Below are 25,518 nucleotides of genomic sequence, written 5' to 3'. Positions count from 1 at the left end.
GAAACAATCCTTCATAAACAAATTCCTTGAGGAAGTATTTTATAAAACGTTATTGTGTATAGTGAAAAACATATGTTTTAGAACCAAACACACCTAAGTTCTATGCCTAGCTCTACCATTTGTTAGTTGAATAGTTTACAATAAATTACTGTACACCTCTCACAGGATAGTGGTGGAGACCAAGTTAGAAAATGTTGATAAAGTGAATGTTGGCTGGTATATAGTGGATATTTATCTAAGAGTAATTCCTTTCTCCAGTCATTTACGAATTCCCAACTCTCTTTTGTTTAAGAATTGTAGACTCTTCTACGATTGCCAAGATTTGCAATGATATGGTGAAGCCAAAGGCTGGAACCAAAAAGATTTTCTCAGCTCTTTAGTTTTAACAACAGTGAATTGTCCACCAACACTCATCATGGCTAAAAGTGCAGAGGTCAAACTGGCAATATTTGGGAGAGCAGGAGTGGGCAAGTCAGGTAAGATTTTGTTATTGTTATTGTTGCTCTTGCTGCTGTTGTTGTTGTGTGCTTCTTTCTTACTACTGACTCCTTGGATTGGGTGGGGCAGGGGTGGTTGGCATTTCTCATGTTCTTATGTAATGGTCTTTTAGATGAAGTCACTTTCTTTTTATCCAGAAATTTTGTTTCAAATAACCAACTTTTCTGTACCCTTTTTCTTGTTCATGATAAAGTAACTTTGCTGATAACACACCACGCAGTGCCTACATCAGAGGTCTTGGTATTCTGAGGACGGATATTAAACAAACGTCCAAAGAAATCAGCTTGTGAAAATTAAAAAAAAACAAAAACTTGCTCTTTTCCTTCTACTGTATGATATCCTAAAGGACAGGTTTTATATCTCATTCATCTTGATATTCTTAGCAATCAGCCCAACACCAAGAATATGTTGGAGGCTTAATAAACGCTTGTTGAATGAATACATCTTTACCAGAGACAGATCGCACTATTGTCTGACACGTCTAAATTTAGGGAAGACTGGTGAAAACTTACGAGTGCGTGACTTCAAGCAAGACAGCTATGGCCGGTGCCTCTGGCGTGAATTCAAGTGATCAGATTCTGGCTAACACTGATAATTCAGAGGCTTTTTTGTTCCCCACCTAAAAGAAGGTTTGTAGACCTTTAAGATTAAAGGTGAAATGGTGGAATTGAACATGTACCTAATCCAATTTGAAAAATATATTTGGGTGTTAATGGTTAAAGATTGCTAAAATAGATTCTGCTAAAAAGTCAGGGCAAGATGACTTTTCAGATAATGTTGCCTTAGTCTCTTACTGGAGGAAAGAACAATACTTGGTTTTGCACACAGAGCTTTTAGTTCTCAGGAAGGAACTCAAACAGATATCTACTAGGTGGATTTGTATAGAGGGAGGTCCCATTTGGAAATAAAATGGATAATCCAATACAACAGGTAATCCACATAATCCTAACAAATATATTAAAAAAAAAAAAAACGTTGCTGTGGAGTCGATTCCAACTCATAGCGACCCTATAGGAGAGAGTAGAACTGCCCCATAGGATTTCCAAGGAGTGGCTGGTGGATTTGAACTGCCGACCTTTTGTTTAGCAGCCGATCGCTTATCCACTGTGCCACCAGGGAGCCAAACTAATACATATCTTTTAATTCTGTGACCAACCTCTCTGTCCTAACCAGGCTCTCTAGTTTGATTTCAGCAGTAATCTCCCCTAAGTCTTTTTTTCCCTCTTTTTCAAGAGTGCTCTTTTCTGCTGTCACCCTTTTCTTCTACTTACTGCTTGCTCTTGCCTCTGACAGAAACCAAGCAAAGAAAAATAGATAGTTGTCAAGGCTGAGCAACTGCCAGCCTTTGCGAGATTGAAGATAGTTAAACTCCTCCCCATTAATCTCCTCAGTGTTTCCTGATGGCGTGAGAACCTAATTTCTGTACTGGTAGAAGGATCTGGAGAATGAGGAAACTGTTCCTGTGAGTGGAGGAGGAAGGGAAGGGAGTGTGTGGGAAGGTCTGTGCTGCCAGCAATACTTGTCTAAGGCCTTCCTTCATGAGTGAAGGGTCTAGGCCTGAGGCTGGCTGTTTATTACTCATTCACTTGAAATTTACCATAGGCAATAAGGGAAGGGACTGTTAAGGGAAGGGGCTTTTTAACCATAGATAATTTACCAAAATAAACTTCACATGGATAAAAAATTTAAACATAAAAATAAAAATTGCACTAAGAGAACCACCAAGCTGTATAATATCCATCCCTCTCCCATCTAAACTACCTCAGAGCAACCTGTGTACCTCCTCTGATTCAAGGCTGATCCATCTGCCTGAACGTAGACTATAGTTTCCTTTGTCTTCTCCAGAATCGTTTCATTCGGTTATTCCTCTCATTCTTTACTGTTTTCCCTGAAGCATTTCTTTGTCTACTGCTCCGTTTTTCTCTTTCCTCAAGCTTATTGCAAGTGGTCGCTGCCTTGGCTGTTAACTTTCTTACCTCCCGTACGTTGCTTAAAACATGATGTTCTTCCATTGTAACCGTGTTACTGGAACTGCTTTCTCTCACGTCACCACCAGTCAACAACCAGCAAACCTAATGAACATTTTCCAGTTCTTACCTTCTTAGACATCTTTTGACCATTTGACACAGTTAATCGCTTATTAATTCCTTCCTTCCTTGGGTCCCATGACATCATACTTCTTGGTATTCCTGATACCTCTCCATCACCACTTACCAGCTACCAGGATGGGCTGCTCTTCAAAAGTTAGCACTCCTGGGGTTCTATCTATCATCATCTTTTATTCTTACTCAACACCTTCTTCCTAGGGGTGATTCCTCACACCCAGAGCTGAAGCTAACACCTGCACACCAAGAACAAATTCTGCTGACCTAAGTTTTATTTTGTGTAAAATGCAGGGGTTGAACTCATTCATTAGAGCCCTTTCTTACTCTAAAATCCTATGGTTCTTAATTAATGAACCTTCTTTGGACAGGTTTCTCTATCTGCCTTATGTCCATTTCACTGTTTGTGTTTATTTTTATGTATTTAGGAATTACAGTGATAGACTATATGCTTTTAAACAATTGGCTTTTTATGTCATCTATACACAGACAGTGTTTTTCTATTTCAACATTAGACTGTTTTCCTGAAACTTTGTAACCTCACATCACCTTTAAAAAAAGTATTGGTTTGACTTATGCACGGGAGACAATTTTGAGACCCTTTCCCATGGTTCAGTGAAAATAACCACAGGCTACTTCATATCCGTCAATGTTGAAAACAGAGTAGCAATATTGAATTCATGCTTATCTAATTCTTTATTAATATAGATATACAATGTCTCTGCATAGCCATTGTACCACATGTTCGCCTTTCTATTGGAAAAGCTGTATCAGTCTTATGAGTAGACCTCTGCAAGAAATTATACTTGCTGGTGGTACAGTGGTTAAGAGCTATGGCAGGCTTTGGCTGCTAACCAAATGTCAGCAGTTCGAATCCACCAGCTGTTCCTTAGAAACCCTATGGGGGCGCAAATCTACTCTGTCCTATAAACTTGCTATGAGTAGAAATTGACTTGACTGCAATGGGTTTGGTTTGGTTTTTGGTTGGAATGTGACTGTAGATCCTCACTTATTCAAATGCCCCCCAAGAATGGTCATGAGCTTCCCATGGTCCCAAACGGATACATTATCTGAGCTGTGGGATTTTTAAGGATTTACAATTTAATTTCTCTTCAGTCACCCAGCTAGGGAGGCACCCATAAGGGAGCCAGTTTGAGATCTTGGAAGGGTGGAAGCTGAGTATCTCTGATTTGACCTGGGCCTGTGTGAATTTCCTCAGAGGCCTCAATGAAACCTGATAATAAACCTAGAATCCCCTCTACTTTTCCCCACTCTCAGTACCAAATTGGAATTTGGGGTAAATAAGATCATATTGTCCATTTGCTAAAATAGAGAGTAATATGGCTAGGAGTCAAAAGCAAGAGCTCTGAAGCCAAACTGTTAGGTTTGACTCACAATCCCACCCTTCACTAGCTATGTGAACTTGCCAGCCTTGGCAAGTTAACTTACCATCTTAATTTCCCCAACTATACAAAAAGGTATCATAGTGCCTATCTCAAGAGTTGGGGCCCTGGTGGTGCAGTGGTAAAAAGCTCGGCAGTTTGAATCCTTGGAAACCCTATGGGGCAGTGCTACTTTGTCCTATAGGGTCACTGTAGGGTCACTATGAGTCGGAATCAACTCCATGGCAACAGGTTTGGTTTTCTGGTTGGTAACTCAAGAGCTGTTGTTAATACTGAATGTGTTATTACATGCAAGTTGCTCAGAACAGTATCTGATCCATAGTTAAGTATCCAACTATTAGTTTATATTATTATAATATTTTGAGGTATGTTTATTTTAATGGAGCCCTGGTGGCACAGTGGTTAAAACACTCTGCTGCTAACTGAAAAGTCGGTGATTCAAACCCACCAGCCGGTCCATGGGAGAAAGATGTGACAGTCTGCTTCTGTTAAGATTTTCAGCCTTGGAAACCCTATGGAGCAGTTCTACTCTGTCCTATAGGGTCGCTATCAGTTGAATCGACTCAGTGGCAGTGGGTTTTGGGATAGGTTTATTTTAATTTGTAAGTTAACTAGTAAAAGCATACAATCCAAGATATGTTTATATTCAAGTGAGTATTTTGGTTTTCAGTAAAAGTTGAAACGCTTATAAGGCAAAACCTTCAGATCCCTACACAGCACACCCTCAATTCTCTCTCTCTCTCTCCCTCATCCAAAGTCTGCTTAATGTCTGTTGCAGTTTGACCACTGATGATTATAACAATACTTGTCATAGCTTATATACATTCTTGGAAAAATAGCCAGAAATATGCGAGTGTTATCAATAAATTAACACCCTTAAATTTGAAAGTACTTTCTGGTATGTGGTATGTGAGCTTCCTAAGCCCAGGTAATAGATAGACTCTCTATATTTAAAATAGAATTTAACATTAACCAGCAAGTTTTGGTTGACAGGTTGACCATAGAATTGTCAGTACAGTCAAAATTTAATAATGTGCTAATTATTTAAGGAGCACTGATAAAAAATATGTGCTAAAGATGTGTAGTGTGTGTGTGTTTATGAGAGAGGGAGAGAGAGAAGTATTTACATTTACATGGGCTGCTGTATTTGACAGATTCGTCCTTCTGTCTAATTTTACCACAGTTCTGTCATCCAGTGAGCTTGCTAGCTTCGGAGCACCGTTGTGAGCATGTGTGAGCTGCAAAGCGCAGGGTCTTCCTTTTTCCCAGCCCACTCCATCTATTCCCACCCTGGCAGGGTAAACATTTACTTTCACTGGGTAAATGCACTACGTAGGGCATAGATTGCCTTCCTTGTGTGCATCAGCCTAAGTTTTGACAGGCTCCCAGTAATTAAGACAATGCGACCTGCCAATAAACCTAGAATGCACACCATATTTATTTAGGGTAAACGAGTGCTTCCTGGATTCATATTCTTCAAATGTGTAGTAAGTGTGGGAAGGGCTGAGAGAAAAAAGTACTGAAATTTTAAATTTAGCTTCACAGCTGACATTCTCATTTTAAAATTGAGATACTGTGTGCCATAGCTAAATATATTTCTTGAAAGGACTAGTCTCGAAGTTAATTGAATAATGCCATCCTCTAATTCAAAAGCCAGTTGATGCACTCATCCATGAAGGCTTAAGTTCATAGACTCAGATTTCTAGGCTATAAATTAGGTGCCAAACCCAAACAAGCTTGTGAATTTTTTCCCTCTTGGCACGAAGACAAGTGATTTATATTTTCCTCCTCTTTCTTGTTCTCGCCTGCTTTTTTTTTTCCTCTCTTCCTGTTAATTATAAAAAAGTTTTGAAAAGCTTTTTCAGTCTTGTTTTCATGTCGGACAGGGACAATTCTTATTTTAAATGTGACTTTTTTCAATAAGCACACAAAACTTCTTTAATATATATGTGTACTTCATGGCTAGGGTGTGTTTCTGTAATCTCATATATATTAAACAAAAACAGCAACATCAGTAGTATCTTCAGTAGGTTAGTTTTCTCATGCTATAGAATTAACCTTTTGTCTTCTAGAACTTTTTCTATACTTCAGTAGCTATATTAGTTCTTCCCCTTTCTTCAGACTCAATGGTATAGTACAATGCTTTTTGAACTTAGTTTTCAAACTACTTTTAGTAGAGGAGGAGAATAATTCAGGGGATTTCGCTTATGTAAGCATCTCATTACAATCATGTAATTATTTTGCAAGTTTTATTAATTAATGAAATGTACACACAATTTGGTATTAATCCATAATATATCTAGATTTGTTTGAATATTAAAAGGATTCAAACCAAAAATCAGTGACTAAAATGCCTCTTCAGGAAGATACATAAAACAAAAAACCAAACTCACTGCCATGGAGTCAATTCTGACTCATAGTGACCCTATAGGACTGAGTAGAACTGCCCCATAGGGTTTCCAAGGCAATAAATCTTTACGAAGCAGACTGCTACATCCTTCTCCCGCGGAGCGGACGGTGGGTTCGAATCACCAACCTTTTGGTTAGCAGCAAGTGCTTTAACCGCTGTGCCACCAGGGCTCCTTCAGAAAGATATATTGCAAGTTTATATTGTGACTTCAGTAACACTTAGGCTTCAGGACCAGGTTGAGGACCACAGGATGACAGCATCCGCTGTGCACATAGCATGTATATGAACATTCTTAATGGCCCTGGACCTCAGTTTTTACCTCTTTAGGGTCACAGTCCATTCTCTAAGGTCTTGGACATTATCGTTCTAAGAGTCAATAGTATTAATGGTAAGTTTTCTTGAAAAAAAGTTTGTCTAGATAAGAAGAGGGATAGACTGTGTTTCAGATGGGTGCAGACCTGGCTGAGCTCCTAGAAACAAGACTGTGTGTGTGTGTGTGTGTGTGTGTGTGTGTGTGTATGCGACAGGAGAAACCTTTCATAGGTGGTTCTTGAAACTGACGGCCCATTGGTTCCTTGTGTGGTTAGAGAAATAATTGATTTTTAAAGGATTGGCCCAAGGGGAGGAAGGTGACATTGAGACCAATTTGGATGATTCGACGGCTGGAAAAATAGCCTTTGTGTTGTCAAAATACGGTGACTTGTGCTTTCAAACATTTAAATTTCCTTTACCTGAAAAGATGGAAAAGCAGAAAAAAGGCAAATAACCTAGATGAGTTGATTTTCATTTGATTCTTCCAGCTCCAGAGGAATAAAAGGATGTTTTCAAATTGCAGGCCTATGCTTATGGATACGTATAAAAACCAGAGCTCTACGTCTGTCATAAGTCCTTGCTTACTTTTCCTGTATGTCCAGGAAGAAAAGCAAAGATGAGGAACAGTACTTCAGAGGACTCAGGAAAAGAAAAGAAAAAATAAAATTAAAATCAATTGCTCCTTGGTGGTGGTGGAACATTTTTTAGGATGACAATAAGCAAGTCTTAGTTAAGGCTTTTCTCTTTAGAAAAATATGATTAGGAAGGAAACTACTGGAAACAAAACCAAACAAAAAATGGTTTTCAAAGCCAAAAGGCTGTAACTCTGTCATTGCTTCTTCCTGTTGGAAGATATTATTAAAATTCAGTTGTCCTTTAATTTTAGCTAATTTATCCATTGAAATAGTGTTCCTATAGGTATTCATTAGCCATCCATCAGTCACATTTTGATCTTGACTTGTTTTCCTGGCAACTGACAAGGACTACTTTTGATGGAAGGGAGGGACGAAAATTTTAAATCATCCTTGTAATTCCCCTTTTTATTCCTGGTATTTATCCACCTTATGGGTTTGGGGAAATCAGCCAAATGTTCAAGGTGGTACTGGCCTTGAAGCCAAAATTCCAGTGCAAATGCATCTCTGATGCTTCAGCTGTCTTTGAAAATTGATGTGGTTTCAGAGAAACGGTAATAATTTCTTCCATCTTAAAAATAAGAGTAGTTATATTTGTAAGGGCAAGTCTGTCTGAAATAGGTAATTTCAACACAGAATGAACAAATATATATTATATATGTAATGGAGCCCTGGTGATGCAGTGGTTAAGAGCTTGGCTGCTAACCAAAAAGTCAGCAAACATACATATGTGTGTACGTACATACATACATATATATGTAGGTATACATACACACACATATATATATATATAATATATATACTTCTTGTTGTTAGGTTCTGTCTAGTCAATTCTGACTCATAGTGACCTTGTGTGACAGAGTAGAACTGCTCTATAGAGTTTTCCTAGCAGTAATCTTTACGGGAGCGGATCACCGGTTCTTTCTCTCTTGGAGCCACTGGGTGGGTTCCAATCACCAACCTTTCAGTTAGCAGGTGAGTGCTTAACTATTGCACCACCAGGGATATGATATATAGATACAGATACAAATATATGCACATGTATATACTACCTAGGTTACCCAGCTTGGTGGTGCCAGAGCCAAATCTAGATGCAAGGCATTTGCAACTTTGCTACTAAATGTTTTCATTTTGTATTACCCAGTCTTTTTCCACATCCTTCTCAAACATAAACATCTTACATTAGAAAATGAGACGATCATAGAATTTTATAATATGAATCTTGTGAAACCTGATGAATTTTTTTTAATAAGAATTTTCAGCAATCAATGAATAACCAACTCATAGCAAAGCCCCTTGGGCGTACAGGGTGTGTCGTCAATCAGTATAGGAAAGATTCTCAGCAACCTACATATACGAAGAAGCTCCCGTGTGATGCAGGATTCCATTTCTTACAGCCTTGGATCAAGTATAAGGAAGCTGATTAATCATCTTTTGCTGAAGAATGAGTGTTTTCATTGTTATTGAAAAGGAATATATTGCAATATGTCCTGGCAGTATGATTTAATGAGAAAAGCACACAACTGATTGAAGAGTTTGGGGTTTAAACCCAATGTCATCCCATCCATGTCTCTTTTTATTCATCTGTTAAGTGAAACATTAATTTGCTCTTTCTTTAAAACAGTGATACAGGTAGAATAAAGAGAAATTATGGCTTTGAAGGTGCTTCAAAAAATTGGAAGTGTGATACAAGTGTTATCTTAATATTAAGGTGGTCTTATTATTGAAATCCACCCCGTTCTTCTCCCACATTCCTTAACATTTGTGTTTGGAAAAGCAGTATGGTGATTCGCTGGCTGTTCATCCCAGGAGGCCCTATGAGTACACTCAGTTTAGCGGCTGGCTGTAGTGTACCCTTGCTGAGGACATAGCAGGAAGGAACATTAGAGACTATCCAGAAGGTGTAGTTTCTATACTTTAGGAATTTGCAGTTTAAAATATGTGAAATGAGCAGACATTGAGTTTATTTTTTTAGGATAAGTATGTAAGAGGATCAAGCAGGGAAGGAGAGTTTAGGAAAATGATAACTTAATCTTCTGCCTCAGTGGAGAAGGAAATATTGCATGTTATAGAATTTTTGAAACTCAAATCTTATCCCTATTAAAAATGAAAGTTCTAAAAACATTTTAATTTTTTTGATAGAAAAAATTCTCAAATAGTATTTTTCTCGTGACTAAGTATGATGTTCCAAAAAACCAAACTCGTTGCCGTTGAGTTGATTCCGACTCCTAGTGACCCTATAGGGCTGAGTAGAACTGCCCCATAGGGTTTCCAAGGAGCGGCTGATGGATTCCAATTGCTGACCTTTTGGTTAGCAGCTGTTCTCTTAACCACTGAGCCACCAGGGCTCCAAGTATGACGTTAGGGTAGGTTTTTTGTAGATGTTCTTTATCGAGTTGAGGAACAGTGGTGTCAATAGGGTTATTGTCACCCAGTGTGGTAACTCAGGGTGTCACCCCCCTCTTGTGCTAATCATTGCAATATTGTAGCTAAAACACCAGAAAATTTGACAAAATCAGTGACTATAAAAACGCCAGCAACAATGAAAACAGCAGCCCATGCTTGTAGAGTGTGCAGGTGAAACCACGTGATTCGAAGTGTCATTGTAATTGAGTAATAGTGACAGCTCGGACTGTAGTGCATTAGAAGGCTCAAAAAGTAAATTAGTGTAGAGTTTTAGCCTTGTAGGTATATTGATACATGTAAGCTGGGCTTACAAAAGATTTTTTTTGTTGTTATAACTAACTACAGGGATATTTTATAAAAAATAAATGTCTGCTGAAATATTGCACAAAAACTTTATAGACGGTCATTTTGGCATCACCCCCCTCTAATAGTGGCACCTGATGCATTCTGCACCCTGTGCACCCCTTTAGTGATGCCACTGTTGAGGAAGTTCCTCCTTTATCCCTGGTTTGCTGAGAATTTTTATCATGAATATGTGTTGGATTTTGTCAGTGCTTTTCTGTATCTATTGATATGATTATGTGATTTTTCTTCTTCAGCCTGTTGCTGTGATGAATTACATTACTCGATTTTCAAATGTTGAACCAGCCTTGAATACCTGAAATAAACCTCACTTGGTTGTAGTGTATAATTCTTTTTATATATTGTTGGATTTGCTTTGCAAATATTTTATTGAGAATTTTTACATCTATGTTCATGAAAGATATTGGTTTATAGTTTTCCTTTCTTATAATGTTTGTCTGGTTTTGGTACAAGGATAATGCTGGCCTAATAGAATAAATTAAAAAGTGTTTCCTATTCTTCTATTTCCTGGAAGACATTGTAGGGAATTGGCATCATTTCCTCCTTAAATGTTTGGTAGAATTCACCAATGAAACCATCTGGGCCTGGTGCTTTCTGTTTTGGAAGGATAGTAATTATAGATTCAATTTCTTTAATAGATACAGACTTTTTCAGATTATCTATTTCTCCTTGTGTGAGTTTTGGCAGATTGTGCCTTTTAAGGAATTGATCTATTTCATATAAGTTATCAAATGTGTATATGTGTATATGACTTTTATTGATCTTTTCTAAGAACCAGTTTTTTGTTGCATTAATTTTCTCTATTGTTTCAATTACATTGATTTCTGCTGTAACTTTTTTATTTCTTTTCTTCTGCTTACTTTGGATTTAATTTATTCTTCTTTTCCATTTTCCTAAGGTGGAAGCTTTTATTATTTATTTTAGATCTTTATTTTTTCTAATATATGCATGCAATGCTATAAATTTTCCTCTAAGCACTGCTTTCACTACAAATTTTGATAAGTTGTATTTTCATTTTCATTTGGTTAAAATGTTTTTAAAATTTCTCTTGAGATTTATTACTTGACTCATGTTACTTAGAAGGGTGTTGCTTAATCTTCAAATATTTTGAAATTTTCTAGTGATCTTGCTGTTATTAATTTCTAGTTGAATTCCATTATGGTTTGAGAATATAAGTTGAATGATTTCTGTTCTCTAAAATTTGTTAAGTGTGTTTTATGGCCCAGAATGTGGTCTGTCTTGGTGAATGTTTCATGTGAATTTGAGAAGAGCTTGTATTGTGTAGTTGCTAGATGAAGTAGTCTATAAATGTAAATTAGATCCAGTGGATTGATGGTGCTGTTCAGTCCAACTACATCCTTACTGATTTTCTATATTGATAGGCGGGTATCTGTCTTAGTCATCTAGTGCTGCTATAACAGAAATACCGCAAGTGGATGGCATTAACAAAGATAAATTTATTTCTCCACAGTAAAATAGGCTAGAAGTCCAAATACAGGGCGTCAGCTCTAGGGGAAGGCTTTCTCTGTCGGCTCCAGAGGAAGGTCCTTGTCATCAGTCTTCCCTTGTCCTTGGAGCATTTCAGTGCAGGAACCTCAGGTCCAAAGGACGCGCTGTACTCCCAGCACTGCTTTCTTGGTGTTATGAGGTCCCCCTGTCTCTTTGCTCACTTCTCTCTTTTATATCTCAGTAGATTGCCTCGGGATACAATCCAATCTTGTAGATTGAGTCCTGCCTCACTAACACAACTGCCGCCCATCCTCCCTCATTAACGTCATAGAGGCAGGATTTACAACATACAGGAGAATCACACAATACCTGGAATCATGGCCCAGCCAAATTGATACGCGCATTTTTTGGGGGACATAATTCAATCCATGACATTCCACCCTTTGACTCCCAACAAATCACATCCTTGCAGCATGCAAAACATTTTCACCCCATCGTATCATAGCAAAATCTTAACTCCAAATCCAAAATCCAAAAATTTCTCTTCATCTGTGAAATCTAGAATACAAGTTATCTGCTTCCAAAGGTCAATGGCAGAACAGGCACAAGCTAGACATTTCCATTACAAATGGGAGAAACTGGAGGAAAAGCAGGGATAACAGGCACCAAGCAAGTCAGCAGAACACATTACATTAGCCCTCAAGGCTTTGAAAATGATCCTCTGTTCTCTGAGACAGTTTACACAATGGCCCTGCCCTCTGGACTCTAGGTATTGGCCATATTCTTCCAGGTTCTGAGTGGAGGCCCCTTGGCCCTGGGCTTCAGCTCCACCTTTCAGGCCCACTGGGACAGTGACTCTGCTCCCTCAGCTTTAGGTACACCATTCTCCCAGTCCATCTGAGTGGCAACTCCACCCTTAGAAACACCAGAGGCCATGGCTCCACCCTTTGAAACCCTGAGGTCATGGCCATACCTTTTGAAACTGAGGCAGCTTGGCTTCTTGTGTCCCTTGTCTCTTCAGCTTCTGTTTCCTGGTTCCTTGGCCTCTTGGCTCCTTGGGCCTCATGCCTCCATCTGTCCTGCTGGCAAGTGATCCAGAACTCTGTAGCTCCACCAATAAGTACCTGAAGGCACCATACTCTGCCAGGAAGCCTCCTGCGCACACGCACTCAGCTCTCTTGCTCCGTAGGTCGGCTCCAGCGCTCACGCTGGTCTCTTGGTTCTGCTGCTGCTGGTCCTCTGTCACTGCCATTCCTCTATCTATTCACAGTTTCAAAACCACTTCCACATTTTAGGTATCTGTTAGAGCAGCACCCCACTCCTGGAACCAAATTCTGTCTTAGTCTTCTAGTGCTGCTATTACAGAAATACCACAAGTGGATGGCTTTAACAAAGAAAAATTTATTTCTTCACAGTAAAGTAGGCTACAAGTCCAAACTCAGGGCATCAGCTCCAGGGGAAGACTTTCTCTCTCTGTTGGCATTCTCATCAATGTTCCCATGGACTAGAAGCTTCTCCACACAGGGACCCTGGGTCCAAAGGACACGCTCTGCTCCCAGCCCTGCTTTCTTGGTGGTATGAGGTTCCCCCTGTCTCTCTGCTCACTTCTCTCTTTTGTATCTCAATAGATTGCCTCAGGACACAATCCAGTCTTGTAGACTGAGTCCTGCCTCACTAACACAACTGCTGCCCATCCCCCTCCTTAACATCATAGAGGCAGGATTTACAACATATAGGAAAATCACACAATACCTGGAATCATGGCCCAGCCAAACTGATATGCACATTTTTTGGGGGACATAATTCAATCCATGACAGTATTGAAGTCTCCAAATATAATAGTGGATTAATCTATGTCTTCTTGCAGTTCTCTGATTTTTTGTTGTTTATATATTGATGCTCTGGTGTTAGGCACGTACACATTATTGTTGCCGTTGTTAGTTGCTGTCAAGTCAGCTCCGACTCATGGTGACTCTGTGTGTAACAGAATGAAATGTTACCGGTCCTGTGCTATCTTCATGATCTTTCATATGTTTGAACTCACCGTTGTAACTATTGTGTCAATCTGTCTCATTGAGGCTTCCCTCATTTTGCTGATGCCCTACTTTACCAATCATGGTGTCCTTTTCTAGGGACATTCACGTTAAGGATTGTTGTATCTTCTTGGAGAATTGACGCTTCTGTCGTTATGTAATGCCATCTTTATCTCTGATATTTTTTCTTGCTCTGAAATCTGCTTTGCCTGAAATTAATATAGCCACTCTAGCTTTCTTTTGATTAGTATTAGCATGGTGAATTTTGTCTATGTCTTTACTTTTAATCTGTGCCTTTATATTTAATTATATTTAAAGTGGGTTTCTTGTAGACAATATATAGTTTGTAGTTGGGTCTTGTTTTTCTATCCACTGTGTCAGTAATTAAACCATTCACATTTAAAGTGAATATTGATATAGTTGGATTAATATTTGCCATATTTGTATCTGTTTTCTATTTGTTGCCCTTATTGTTATTCTTCTTCCTTTTTTTTCTTTGTCTTCCACTCTTTTTCTGCCTTCTGTGGTTTAATTGAGCATTTTATGATTCTATTTTCTCTCTTCCCTTAGCATATTAATTATACTTACTTTGAAAAAATTTTAGTGGTTGCCCTAGAGTTTGCAATATATATGTACGAGTAATCTAAGTTCATTTTCAAATACCACTATAGCACTTCATGGGTAGTGCAAGTACCTTATAACAGAGTATTCCTGATTTATCCTTCCTGTCTCTTATTATTTTTGCCATCAAGTCAATTCTGACTCATAGTTAACGGAGTAGAACTGCCCCATAGGGTTTCCAGGGAGTGGCTGGTGAATTCCAACTGCCGCCCTTGTGGTTAGCAGCCGTAGCACTTACCAATGGCACCACCACTGCTGTCATTCATTTTACTTCTCAATAAGCTATAATTACCCAATACACTGTTACTATTATTATTTTGAACAAACTGTGGCCTGTTACGTTAAGAATAAAAAATTAAAGATTTTTACCTTTAAATGAGCTTTAATGCTCTTCCTTTATGTAGATCTGACCTATATCGTTTCCTTCTCTGTGAAGAACTTTTTTTAACATTTCTTACAAGGCAAGTCTACTGACAAATCTCCTCAATTTTTGTTTAACTCAGAAGGCCTTTATTTGTCCTTCACTTTTTTAAAAATAATTTATTTTATTTTATTTTTGTTGTTGAGAATATACACAGCAGAACATATGCCAATTCAAGAATTTCTACATGTACAATTCAGTGACATTGATTGCATTCTTCAAGTTGTGCAACCATTCTCACCCTCTTTTTCCATATTGTTCCTCCCCCCTTAACAAACTCACTGCCCCCCAAGTTTCCTGTTTAATACAGGTTCCCCCACTACCGAAAGTAGAGCATTCCTGTGAAACCTTTCGTAAGCCAAAATGGCATTAAGTGAAGAAACAATTACCATTAATTTATATGGGAAAAATTTTTGAGCATTCCAGGACCCCCAAAAATACCTACCAAATCATACCAAATAACACAAAAAACCCTTAGGAGCTGTCTTAGACATTTCTGATAACTTAGAACACATCTTGCTAATGGATGCACAAAATAAGTCAAGATAAAGCACAGATACTCACAGACATAGGTTAAAGCTATGGCGGCTCGATGCAGAGATGCCGAGTGTGGTTCCCAGGTAAGGAGCTTGGCAATGCCACCCTCGCTGCTGGTGGTGCGCACTATGTCTTTAACGGCTCACCGATGAACACTGAATGCTATTTCCACTTTTCACCTTTTTTGGTAAAAGTGAAAATCCTCTTCAAATTTCTTTCAGTTATAGAATGCAGGTAGGTCTTTCGTGAGAGCGAAGTGACATAAAGCGAACTTTCGAAACGTGAGGGATACCTTATTTAGAATTGCTCTTGTTGGTTTGATCCCATATGTTAGTTGTTAGGTGCCATGGAGCCAGTTCTGACTCATAGCAACCCTATATACAACAGAATGAAACACTGCCCGGTCCTGTGCCGTCCTCACAGTCATTGTTATGCTTGAGCCCATTGTTACAGCCACTGTGGCAGTCCATCTTATTGAGGATCTTCCTCTCTTTTGCTGACCTTCCACTTTACCGAGCATGATGCCCTTCTCCAGGGACTGGTCCCTCCTGATAACATGTCCAAAGTATGTGACAAGTCTTGCCATCCTTGCCTCTAAGGAGCATTCTGGCTGTATTTCTTCCAAGACAGATTTGTTTGTTCTTCTAGCAGCCCGTGGTATATTCCATATTCTTCGCCAACACCATAATTCAAAGGCATCAATTCTTCTTCAGTCTTCCTTATTCACTGTCCAATTTTCACATACATATGAGGTGATTGAAAACACCATGGTTTAGGTCAGGTGCACCTTAGTCCTTAAAGTGACATCTTTGCTTTTTAATGCTTTAAAGAGGTCTTTTGCAGCAAATTTGCCCAGTGCAATGCATCGTTTGATTTCTTGACTGCTACTTCAATGGGCGTTGATTGTGGAACCAAATAATGTGAAATCCTTGACAATTTCAATCTTTTCTCCGTTTATCATGATGTTGCTTATTGGTCCATTTGTGACGATTTTTGTTTTCTTTATGTTGAGGTGTAATCTGTACTGAAGGCTGTGATCCTTGATCTTCATCAGTAAGTGCTTCAAGTCCTCCTCACTTTCAGCAAGCAAGGTTGTGTTGCTGCATATTGCAGGTTGTTAATGAGTCTTCCTCTAATCCTGATGCCCTGTTCTTCTTCATATAGTTCAGCTTCTCGGATTATTTGCTCGGCATACAGATGGAATAAGTATGGTGAAAGGATGCAAATCTGACACACACCTTTCCTAACTTTAAACCACACAGTATCCCCTTGCTCTGTTCAAACAACTGCCTCTTTGTTTAAGTAGTTTGCTCATAAGTACAATTAAGTGTCACCACGTGTCTGTCAGTTTTTCGTACTGGTGGCTTGCATGTTGCTGTGATACTGGAAGCTTTGCTACTGGTATTTCAAATTCCACCAGGGTTACCCTTGGTGGACAGGTTTCAGTGGAGCTTCCAGACTAAGACAGACTAGGAAAAAGGACCTGGCAGTCTACTTCTGAAAAAAATGGCCAGTGAAAACCTTATGAATAGCAGTGGAACATTAATCCCATGTAGATAGTTCTTAAAAGTGCACAATGTTCAATGTAGACATTCTTTACTAGTTCAGTTGAACTTTTGTTTGGTTTTAGGAAGACTTCAGGGGATATTTTTGGTTTAAGACTTAAAGATTATCTCAGGGCAATAGTTTCATGGGTTCATCCAGCCTCCATGGCTCCAGAAAATATGGATTTCATAAGAATTTGAATGAATGGATAAATAAAAATGTGGTACATACACAAAATGGGATACTACACAGCCAGAAAAAGAAGTGAAATCTTAATACATACTACAGCATGGAGCTTGAAGACATTATGCTGAGTAAAATAAGTCAATCACAAAAGGACAAATATTGTATGATCTCAGTTATATAGAAAGATAAGAACAGGCAAATGTATAGAGACCAAAGTGTATTAGCGGTCACCAGGGGCAGAAGGAGCCCTGGTGGCTCAAGGGTTAAGAGTTTGGCTGCTAACTGAAAGGTCAGCAGTTCGAATCCACCAGCTGCTCCTTAGAAACCCTATGGGGCAGTTCTCCTCTGTCCTATAGGGTCGTTATAGGTTGGAACTGATTCAACTGCACATAACAACAGGGGCAGGAGGGTGTGGGAAAGGGAGGGGTTATTGCTTATGGAGCACTGCGTTTTGGTTTACGATGATGGAAAAATCCCACTGAGTAAGGGAAGGGTTGCAAAGCCTATTAATGTAAATGCTATCAATTGGTTGTGTACCCATAAAAAGTTGAATTGGCAAAAAATTGTATAATAGATATATTTACAGCCACGCACACACAAAAGAGCCGCTGTTGAGGCTGATTATGTACAACCAAACACCTCATGGGATTTGGTTTCTTGATTTGGAGGTTTAGGGTCACGGTTTCATGGGACATCACAGTTAATTGGCCTGATATCATGTTTAGTACTTCTAGCTCCTAATTTGTTGCATAGTGTCTGGGGTCTAAAAAGCTTGCAAGCAGCCATCCAAGGTACAACAATGAGTCTCTATTCAGCTGAAGAAATAGAGGAAGAAGGAGACAGGAAGAGGAGGAAGAAACAGAATGTGTGGCTAACTGCCTCCATGAACAATTGCCTCCTTTGCCATTAGACCAGAAGAATTGGATGGTACCTGGCTACCATTACTGGACACTTTGATCAAAGATTCTATAGAAGAATCCTGATCAAAAGGAAGAAAATGCAAATTTCAAGTTCTCCTTCACTTTTGAAGTATAATTTCGCTAGAGACAAAATTCTAGATTTTTTTATTTTCTTCTATGAATTCTTTTAATATTTCACTCCACTGTCTTCTTGTTGCGTGGTTTCTGAAGAGAGGTCTGATATATAATTCTTGTCCTTATTCCTCTATGTCAAGGTGATTTTTTTCCTCTGGTTTCTTTCACGATTTTTTCTTTGTAGATTTTTTGGTATTTATATTGCTTGGTGTTCTCTGAGCTTCCTGTGGTTTATCTTGGTGAATATTCCATGTGAACATGTGGTTTAGTGTCTGTCACTGATTTTAGAAAATTCTCAACCATTGTTACTTAAAATATTTTTTCTGTTCCTTTTCTCTCCTTCTTCTCCTTTGGTATTCCCTTTACACATATGCTGGAGCCCTGGTGGCGCAGTGATTAAGAGCTATGGCTGCTAACCAAAAGGTCAGCAGTTTGAACTCACCAACCACTCCTTGGAAACCCTATAGGGCAGTTCTACCCTGTCGTATAGGGTTGCTATGAGTCAGAATTGACTTGGCAGCATTGGGTTTGTTTGTTTTTTTACACGTATGTTACACCTCTTGTAATTGTCCCACAGTGCTTGGCTAATATGTTCCATTTTCTCATTTTTCTTCTCTTTGCTTTTCAGTTTTGGAAGATTCTATTGACATATTTCCAAGCTCGCTGATTCTTTCCTTGGCTGTGTCCAGTCTATTTATAAGACCATTAAAGGCAGTCTTCATTTATATTACAGTGTTTTTGGTTTTTGGTATTTCCTTTTGATTCTTTGGTAGAGTTTCCATTCTGCTTACATTACCCATCTATTCTTATATATTGTCCACTTTTCCCATTAGAGCCTTTAGCATATTAATGATAGTTATTTTCCATTCCAGGTCTGATAATTCCAAAATCTCTGCTATAGAAGAGTCTAGATCTGATGTGTACTCTGTCTCCTTAGATTGTGTTTTTGCCCATTAGTATGGCTTGTAATAATTTTATTGAAAGACAGACATGATGTATTGGGTAAAAGAACTGAAGTAATAGGTCTTTAGTGTAAGGTTTTATATTTTTCTGGTGGAGAGTTATGCTGAATTTACTGTTAGCTGTAGATATGAGAGGCTAAACTTTCCCTTTGTGTCCTTGTTTTTGTCTCCCCTGTTGTTGTGAGTTTCCCTAGACCCCTTTTAAATGCTATCTGAGGCTTGCAGGTGTTTCAGCTGCAGTCCCCTGTTATACAGGAGCCCTGTTGGTGGTAAGGAGCTCTAGTGGCACAGTGGTTAAAGTGCTGGGCTGCTAATCGAAAAGTTGGTGGTTCAAGACTACCAGCTGCTCCATGGGAGAAAGATGTGGCAGTCTTCTTCCATAAAGATTACAGGCTTGGAAACCCTCTGGGGCAGTTCTACCCTGTCCTGTAGGGTTGCTAGGAGTCGGAATCCACTCGATGGCAGTTGGTTTGGTTTTGGTTTCTTGATAGTGGTAAGGTGTGGGAGAAGGGGAAATGTTCTGTGCTCCTATGATTAGGTCTCAGTTTTCCAGTCTTTTATTCAGAAAGCCGGTGCCCTTGGGCTGTGATCTTCCTGAGTGCTCCTCAGCTTTATTTCCCTTCCCCTTAGGTGAGACAGGAAGGCTAGAGGGAGCTGGAGTTGGATATTTCTCTTCCTCCAGGTCGGTTAAGCCAAACTCAAATCAAACCTCTTGCCATAGAGCAAATCAGTTACACTCCAGTAAAATAGTTTCCCTTGAGGACAAGTAGTTGTTAAGGAGGACAGGGTGTCCTGCGCTCATCTCAGAATTGTTACTCCCCGCCCCGGTCTCTGAGGAAGCAAGAAGGAATTTTTCTCCAATCTTCATCACAAGAACTTGATGAAGCTCCTAGAGGAGAGGATGTGGGCCTCCTTAAGACTGAGCCTGCAGGAGTTTTTAATCTTTCAGAAGAGTTTATGCTCAGCTTCCAGCAATTATTCAATTACGCTTTCACTGTTCCTACCGGGCTCCAGCAGTGGCTTCAGCTCCAGGTAAGGAGTGATTCTATGTACCTGTTTCTCCTGTTTGAGGGGTGCTGGTTTATCCTGTGGCTTCACTTCTCTGACGCCTCTAAGAAGAGATAGTGATTTTTAGTTTGTTCAGGTTTTTCTTGTTGTTTGGATGGGGGCAATGACTTCCAAGTGCTTTACATGTTGGGCTGGAAACTGTAAATCACTGCTCTGTTAAGCGAAAGCAGCTATTTTCAAAACTTTTGTTTTTTCTTCTATTTTGTCAACATTTTATAGCTTATCCACCTCATCCTAATTTGCACTCTTGAAACCAGAGAGTTAAATCAGTTCAAGTTTTATCTAAATTAGTTGTTTTATTTTGAAGCAACACTGTAAACAACAAAACTAAATGAGGGTTTGAGGACCTTTTCTGTAAGAAAACAGTGAATTTTATTTTATGAACTTTGGGGACATCTTTTTAGGTTCCTTAGAAGTGCTTTTGTTCTAATTACAGTGTGGACTTCCAAGTAAGTGGAAAAAAACAAAAAACCTTATTCAGAGATAAATGAAGTGTAAGGAATATACTTCAAGGTTAGTACTGCTTCAAGGGGAGTCCCTGCCTAGACGCATGTGGTAATACAATTTGAAGTCTGAGGTAGACTCCTTCTTCGCCCCATTGACTTCAGAAGTGATCTTGAGCCTCATTTTCTTCATGGATAATTTGAGCAGAATGCTGCTGTGAGCATTCAGTGAGCTAAGGCTCAGGAAAGCAAGGATCTTTGTAAATTCTGAAGGGTTTTGTAGATGAATGGGTTTATTATCATATGTAACTGCCCCAGGGATCCTTCTTGGCTCACAGAACAATTTTCAGTATCTCTTCGTCTACTGTATTCAGAGAGTCCCTCCTTTTTGCTGGCAGTGTCCATTATTATCACTTAAATTTTTTGTTGGCGGCAGTGGTCTGTCTTAATTTTTTACCCCAAGCTTGAGCTTTAAGGAATTAAGTCAAAAGTCTCTTTAATGCCTGCAGAGGGTATTTTGTCTGACATGGTCTACCATGTGTATTTAGAAAGGTGTGCCCAGAAATCTGTTGGAAGCTGTTGTGTGTGTAGCATGATACCCATCAATACTTGAAATGGAGAAAAATGGGACAAGTGCCCGTGGTGAGTCACAGCCCATCACAACGACACATCACTTACACTGAGACCCATGAAGGTGCTGTGTCCCCATTCACCTTTGAGAACAGAGACCACATGCTTTCTATATGCCCTAGCCCTCGCATGGCTAAGCTGGTACCCTGCACATAGTACAGGATCTGTGTACATTCCAGAAGGGTGGAGCAGTGTCTGTTTCTGCTCATCATTATATCCCCAGAGGCTCGCATAGTTTTACACACATCTCGTTAGCCATTGCTGCAAGTCAATAGGCTGTGAGTATGAGTTTGGACACATACTGGGTCCACAATAAAATGAGTAAATGAAAAAATTGAGTTAGGCACGGTAGTCTAGTTTGAAACACATGCTTTATAGTTGTATTAGGAGGCATATATTTTAAATGGTCTCATCTTAGAAATCTTTGCTCACTTATTCAGCAGCCATTTATGAGCCCTTGTGATGTAACACTCACTGTAAAAACATGTCCATGATATAAATAAGAATAGGGTAAGACTGCTGTTTTCGAGATGCTCTCAAAGAGACTCATTTCTGAGCATCCGTCTTATACATTATAAAACCAAAATTCTCTGCATGTAGACTCTTCTGCTTGGAAACAGCTCCACCATTAGTAGCTCTTCACCTTGGACAAATCACATAACCACTATATTCCTGTTTTCTCACCTCTGAAATGAGAATAATAATAGTATGTGTCCCATAGAATAGGATGTGAGAATTAAATGAGTTGCTATGTTAAGTGCTTAACAGAACCTGGCACACAGTAAGTTCTCTTTAAGTGTTTGCCACTAATAGTGGGAGTAGTGCTTAATTTGGGCAAGTATGTTGGAAAACAAAGCTCCGTAAAGGAAATGTCTGTATTTGCCTTGAAATCGAAATCAACTTTCCATTCAGAAAGTCCTGAATAACATGACATTTTCAGGATTTCTAGGCACTGATTTTCAACAGAGTAAATTGAAGATCATATTGAAACCCATAAACACATAAGGGTTTAAGGTTTGGAAGAGATTCCAGTGGTTACTGAGTCTAAACCTCCATCTGTGGCCACGACTGAAGTGGCATCCTCGCCTGCACTTAAATATCTCCAGTGACCAAAAGTAGACCATTCCATCCTTGGACAATTCTTCATGTTAGTTTACCCTTTGTTGGAACCAAAAGCTTTTCTGTAGCTTTTACTCATTGACTTTAAATTTAACCCCTAGAGTCATATTTTAAAAACCAAACACGCTGCTGTCAAGTCTATTCCAACTCATAGCGACCCTATAGGACAGAATAGAACTACTCCATAGGGTTTCCAAGGAGCGGCTGGTGGATTTGAACTGCCAGGCTTTTGGTTAGCAGCCAAGCTCTTTATCACTGAGCCACCAGGGCTCCAGAGTCATATAGAATAAACCAAATCCCTCTTCCTTATGACAGCCCTTCACATACTTAAAATAGTTAACATAGCCTAACACATGCCAGAGTCTTCTCTTCAGTAGTCAGGTTACTCGTAGTTACTTCATTGACCCCACAGAGATGGTGGTTTCTAGTCACAGCACTATCCCCACTGCTCTTCTCCACCCATATGCTCCATAAAGTGTGGAGCTTGGAAATGAGCGCAAGACATTTCAGATGAGGGATGCCAGGAACAAATCAGAGCACAACTGGGGTCTTGGCTTCTAGATACTTTGCTTCTGTTGTTTTCAGGGTGGCAATGGACACAGCGTTGGCTCATGTGGAGTTTAGCACAGATGAAGTCTTCTTTATTTATCTACTTTTAATATAGGTTGTTGCTGAGCCAAATCATCCCAAACTTTCACCTGAGCAGTGTGTGGCTATTTAACCCAGGTGTTGTGGTTTATATTCACTCCCTTAAATACTGCTTTATTAGATCAAATCTCTTATTGAGGCCTGTCAGGAGCCTTTGGGATCCAGCATATACATCATCCTTGTCCACTTTTTGTCATCTGAAAATATGATGGTTTTGGAACTTTATAGGCCCTTGATGCTCTTATTGAATCATAAAATTTTCTACTTTGGTATTATTTAGCTCATAGAATTCCAGTGAAATCATGTCATTTTCTGGATAATTTACAGCTAGTTAAGGAGGTTACAGGTCTTTTGGCTCCTAGTACAGGGACATTAACACCATATTACGTTGCTTCCGTGTTCATTAAGTAACTTCTGTTTAGGAGATTTGCCATAAAGTGGGGTGAGCTTGGAGGAAGCCTTACAGTTATAAACCTTAGTTTAATATTGTCTTTCACATCTCTTGTTTTGTCTCACATGCTTTTCTTAGGACTCAAGGTACACTGTTACATAAAGTATGTAACAGTGATCAACAATTATTGGTTCAAACATCTATTTTATCCAGAGACTCGTTTTCCAAAGACTCATTCCAAGATATGTATTTAGACTTCTGTACTAAGATGACTGAATTTATGTGATCTGGAACTGCTGTTGAAAATCAGAGCTGAGTTTGGGAAAGGGTTTTATTCATTGGATTATTCTGATAGATACCAAATTTCAGCATGCCTCGTAGTCACCTGGAAAGCTTGTTAAAATATATGTTTTTCGACCTCATTCCCAGAGATTCTGATTCATTAGGTCTGTGGTGGGGCCAGAGAAAATTTGCATTTCTAACAAGTTCCCACTGATGCTGATGCTGCTAATCTGGGGATCACGTTTTAAGAACCACTGTATTAAGTCTGCAGACCATTTAGCATGCAGAAGCACTTGGTATATTTTAAAATGGTAAAGAAATGTTAAGCATTATGAGTATCCCTCAGCTGAGCTGATTACAAACAAGAATCACAAGGTCACATGATCCTTGAATATCACAAATGGTAATGGCCTCTACTTGTTGCCTTGTTACAATCTCTAATAGTCACTGATTACTAGATCATTCTACATATTCAACTTCCTCTTGAAACATGTTCTCAGCTTAAAAATATATATATAGCTTTTTGTAAGCTTCATGTTATATAAGTGAGTGTTGGGCACTCTTGCGGGTACTAAGGATATGTTGTTGTTGTTACTGAAGTTGATTCCAACTCATGGCAACCCCGTGTGTGCAGAGTAGAACTGTTCCATAAGGTTTTCTTGGCTGTATTCTTTAGGGAAGTAGATCGCCAGGCCTGTCTTCTGAGGTGCCAGTGGCTGGATTCAAACTGCCAACCTTTTGGCTAAGTAGTCAAGTGCTTAACGATTTTCCACTCAGGGACTCCTACAGTGGTAAATAAAACAGACAAGCTCTCTGCCCTCATGAAGCTAACATTCTAGTGGGAGTAGACAGCAAGTGACCCTAACAATACTTTGTGGGGCAGAGCAATATGGGACTTTTCTGTGGTTCCGCAAGGCTAGAATTTTTCATCCTCAATATTGTTGTTAGTTGCTGTCCAGTTGATTCTGACTCATGGAGACCCCATCTGTGCAGAGTAAAACTACTCCAAGGGATTTTAAAGGCTGTGATCTTTCAGAGGCAGAATGCCAGGCCTGTCTTCCGAGGCAACTCTGGGTGGGTGTGAAATGCCAACCTTTTGGCTAGCAGTTGAGCGCTTAACTGTTTGCACCACCCAGAGTCCTAGCCACAATACATCAGTTGCCATCGAGTCAATTCCAACTCATAGCTACCCTATAGGACAGAGTAGAACTGTCCCACAGGGTTTCCAAAGCTCTAATCTATACTGAAGCAGACTGCAACATCTTCCTCCCGTGGAGAGGCTGGTAAGTTCAAACTGCTGACCAAGCCCTTAACCACTGGCCACCAGGGCTCCTTATCCACAATATAGTAAAGTTTGTTCAAAAAATGGTTGGTCTCAACAATTGTGACATGCTGAACTTTGAGTTTAAAATGATACTTTGAACTGTTTGCCAACAGTGAGGGTAGGTTGGACTAAACTGCAGTGTTAAGTTTCTGGGAGTTAAACTTATAGTCCAGGACCATGACAACAAAATTTCTACTGAGGAAAGTTAAGTAGACCACAAAGGAATTGGACACAAGACCTTGAGCTTATTAATGCCATGCTCTATTCAGTCAAGTTAAGGCTTTGTGGAACCAAATTAAAGTAAAATAGTTGTACTTCCTCAATGTTTAGAAAAAACGATTTGAAATTGCCCTTCGACAACAGCATTTATAAACCTTAAGCAATGGTTGTGTAGAAAGAACTGCAGTGTTGAAAAATGTTCTTAAGTTTCCACTGTTTGGGTAGAAAGATAACATCTTTTTTTCGATGATGCATTTCCTGCTTTTAAAATATTTCTTAAGGTTCTCTCTTCCTTTATGCCATTGGCCAGTGATTTAAGAAGTAAAGCCAAAAAATAAAAAGCAAGAATAAAAATTGTGAATATTTATCTGTCGGAAAAGAAATTGACTTTTATTTTTTTTTTAGTTTTTTCTTTTCCTTTTTTTTTTTAATTGTACTTCAGGTGAAGGCTTACAAAACAAATAGTTTCTCATGAAACAG

At 39.2% G+C, this 25,518-nt stretch overlaps 1 protein-coding gene across 2 annotated transcripts in view; it reads left to right on the top strand.

The window, feature by feature from the left end:
* Positions 1-293: 293 nt before the first annotated feature.
* Positions 294-25,518, top strand: part of RERG (RAS like estrogen regulated growth inhibitor) — a 173,829-nt gene continuing 148,604 nt past the window's right edge. Inside the window, exon 1 of one of the 2 annotated variants that reach the window (XM_004387344.1) lies at positions 294-476. In XM_004387344.1, coding sequence (XP_004387401.1) covers positions 416-476 — 61 coding nt within the window. In that variant the 5' untranslated portion in view covers positions 294-415. The remainder of the gene's footprint in view (positions 477-25,518) is intronic. The other variant, XM_004387345.1, reaches the window with a different exon arrangement.

The sequence above is a fragment of the Trichechus manatus genome, unplaced genomic scaffold (assembly GCF_000243295.1).
Source record: "Trichechus manatus latirostris isolate Lorelei unplaced genomic scaffold, TriManLat1.0 scaffold00184, whole genome shotgun sequence".
NCBI lineage: Eukaryota > Metazoa > Chordata > Mammalia > Sirenia > Trichechidae > Trichechus > Trichechus manatus.
Note: the sequence above shows the minus strand (reverse complement) of the source record. Positions and strands in the feature narration are given on the sequence as shown.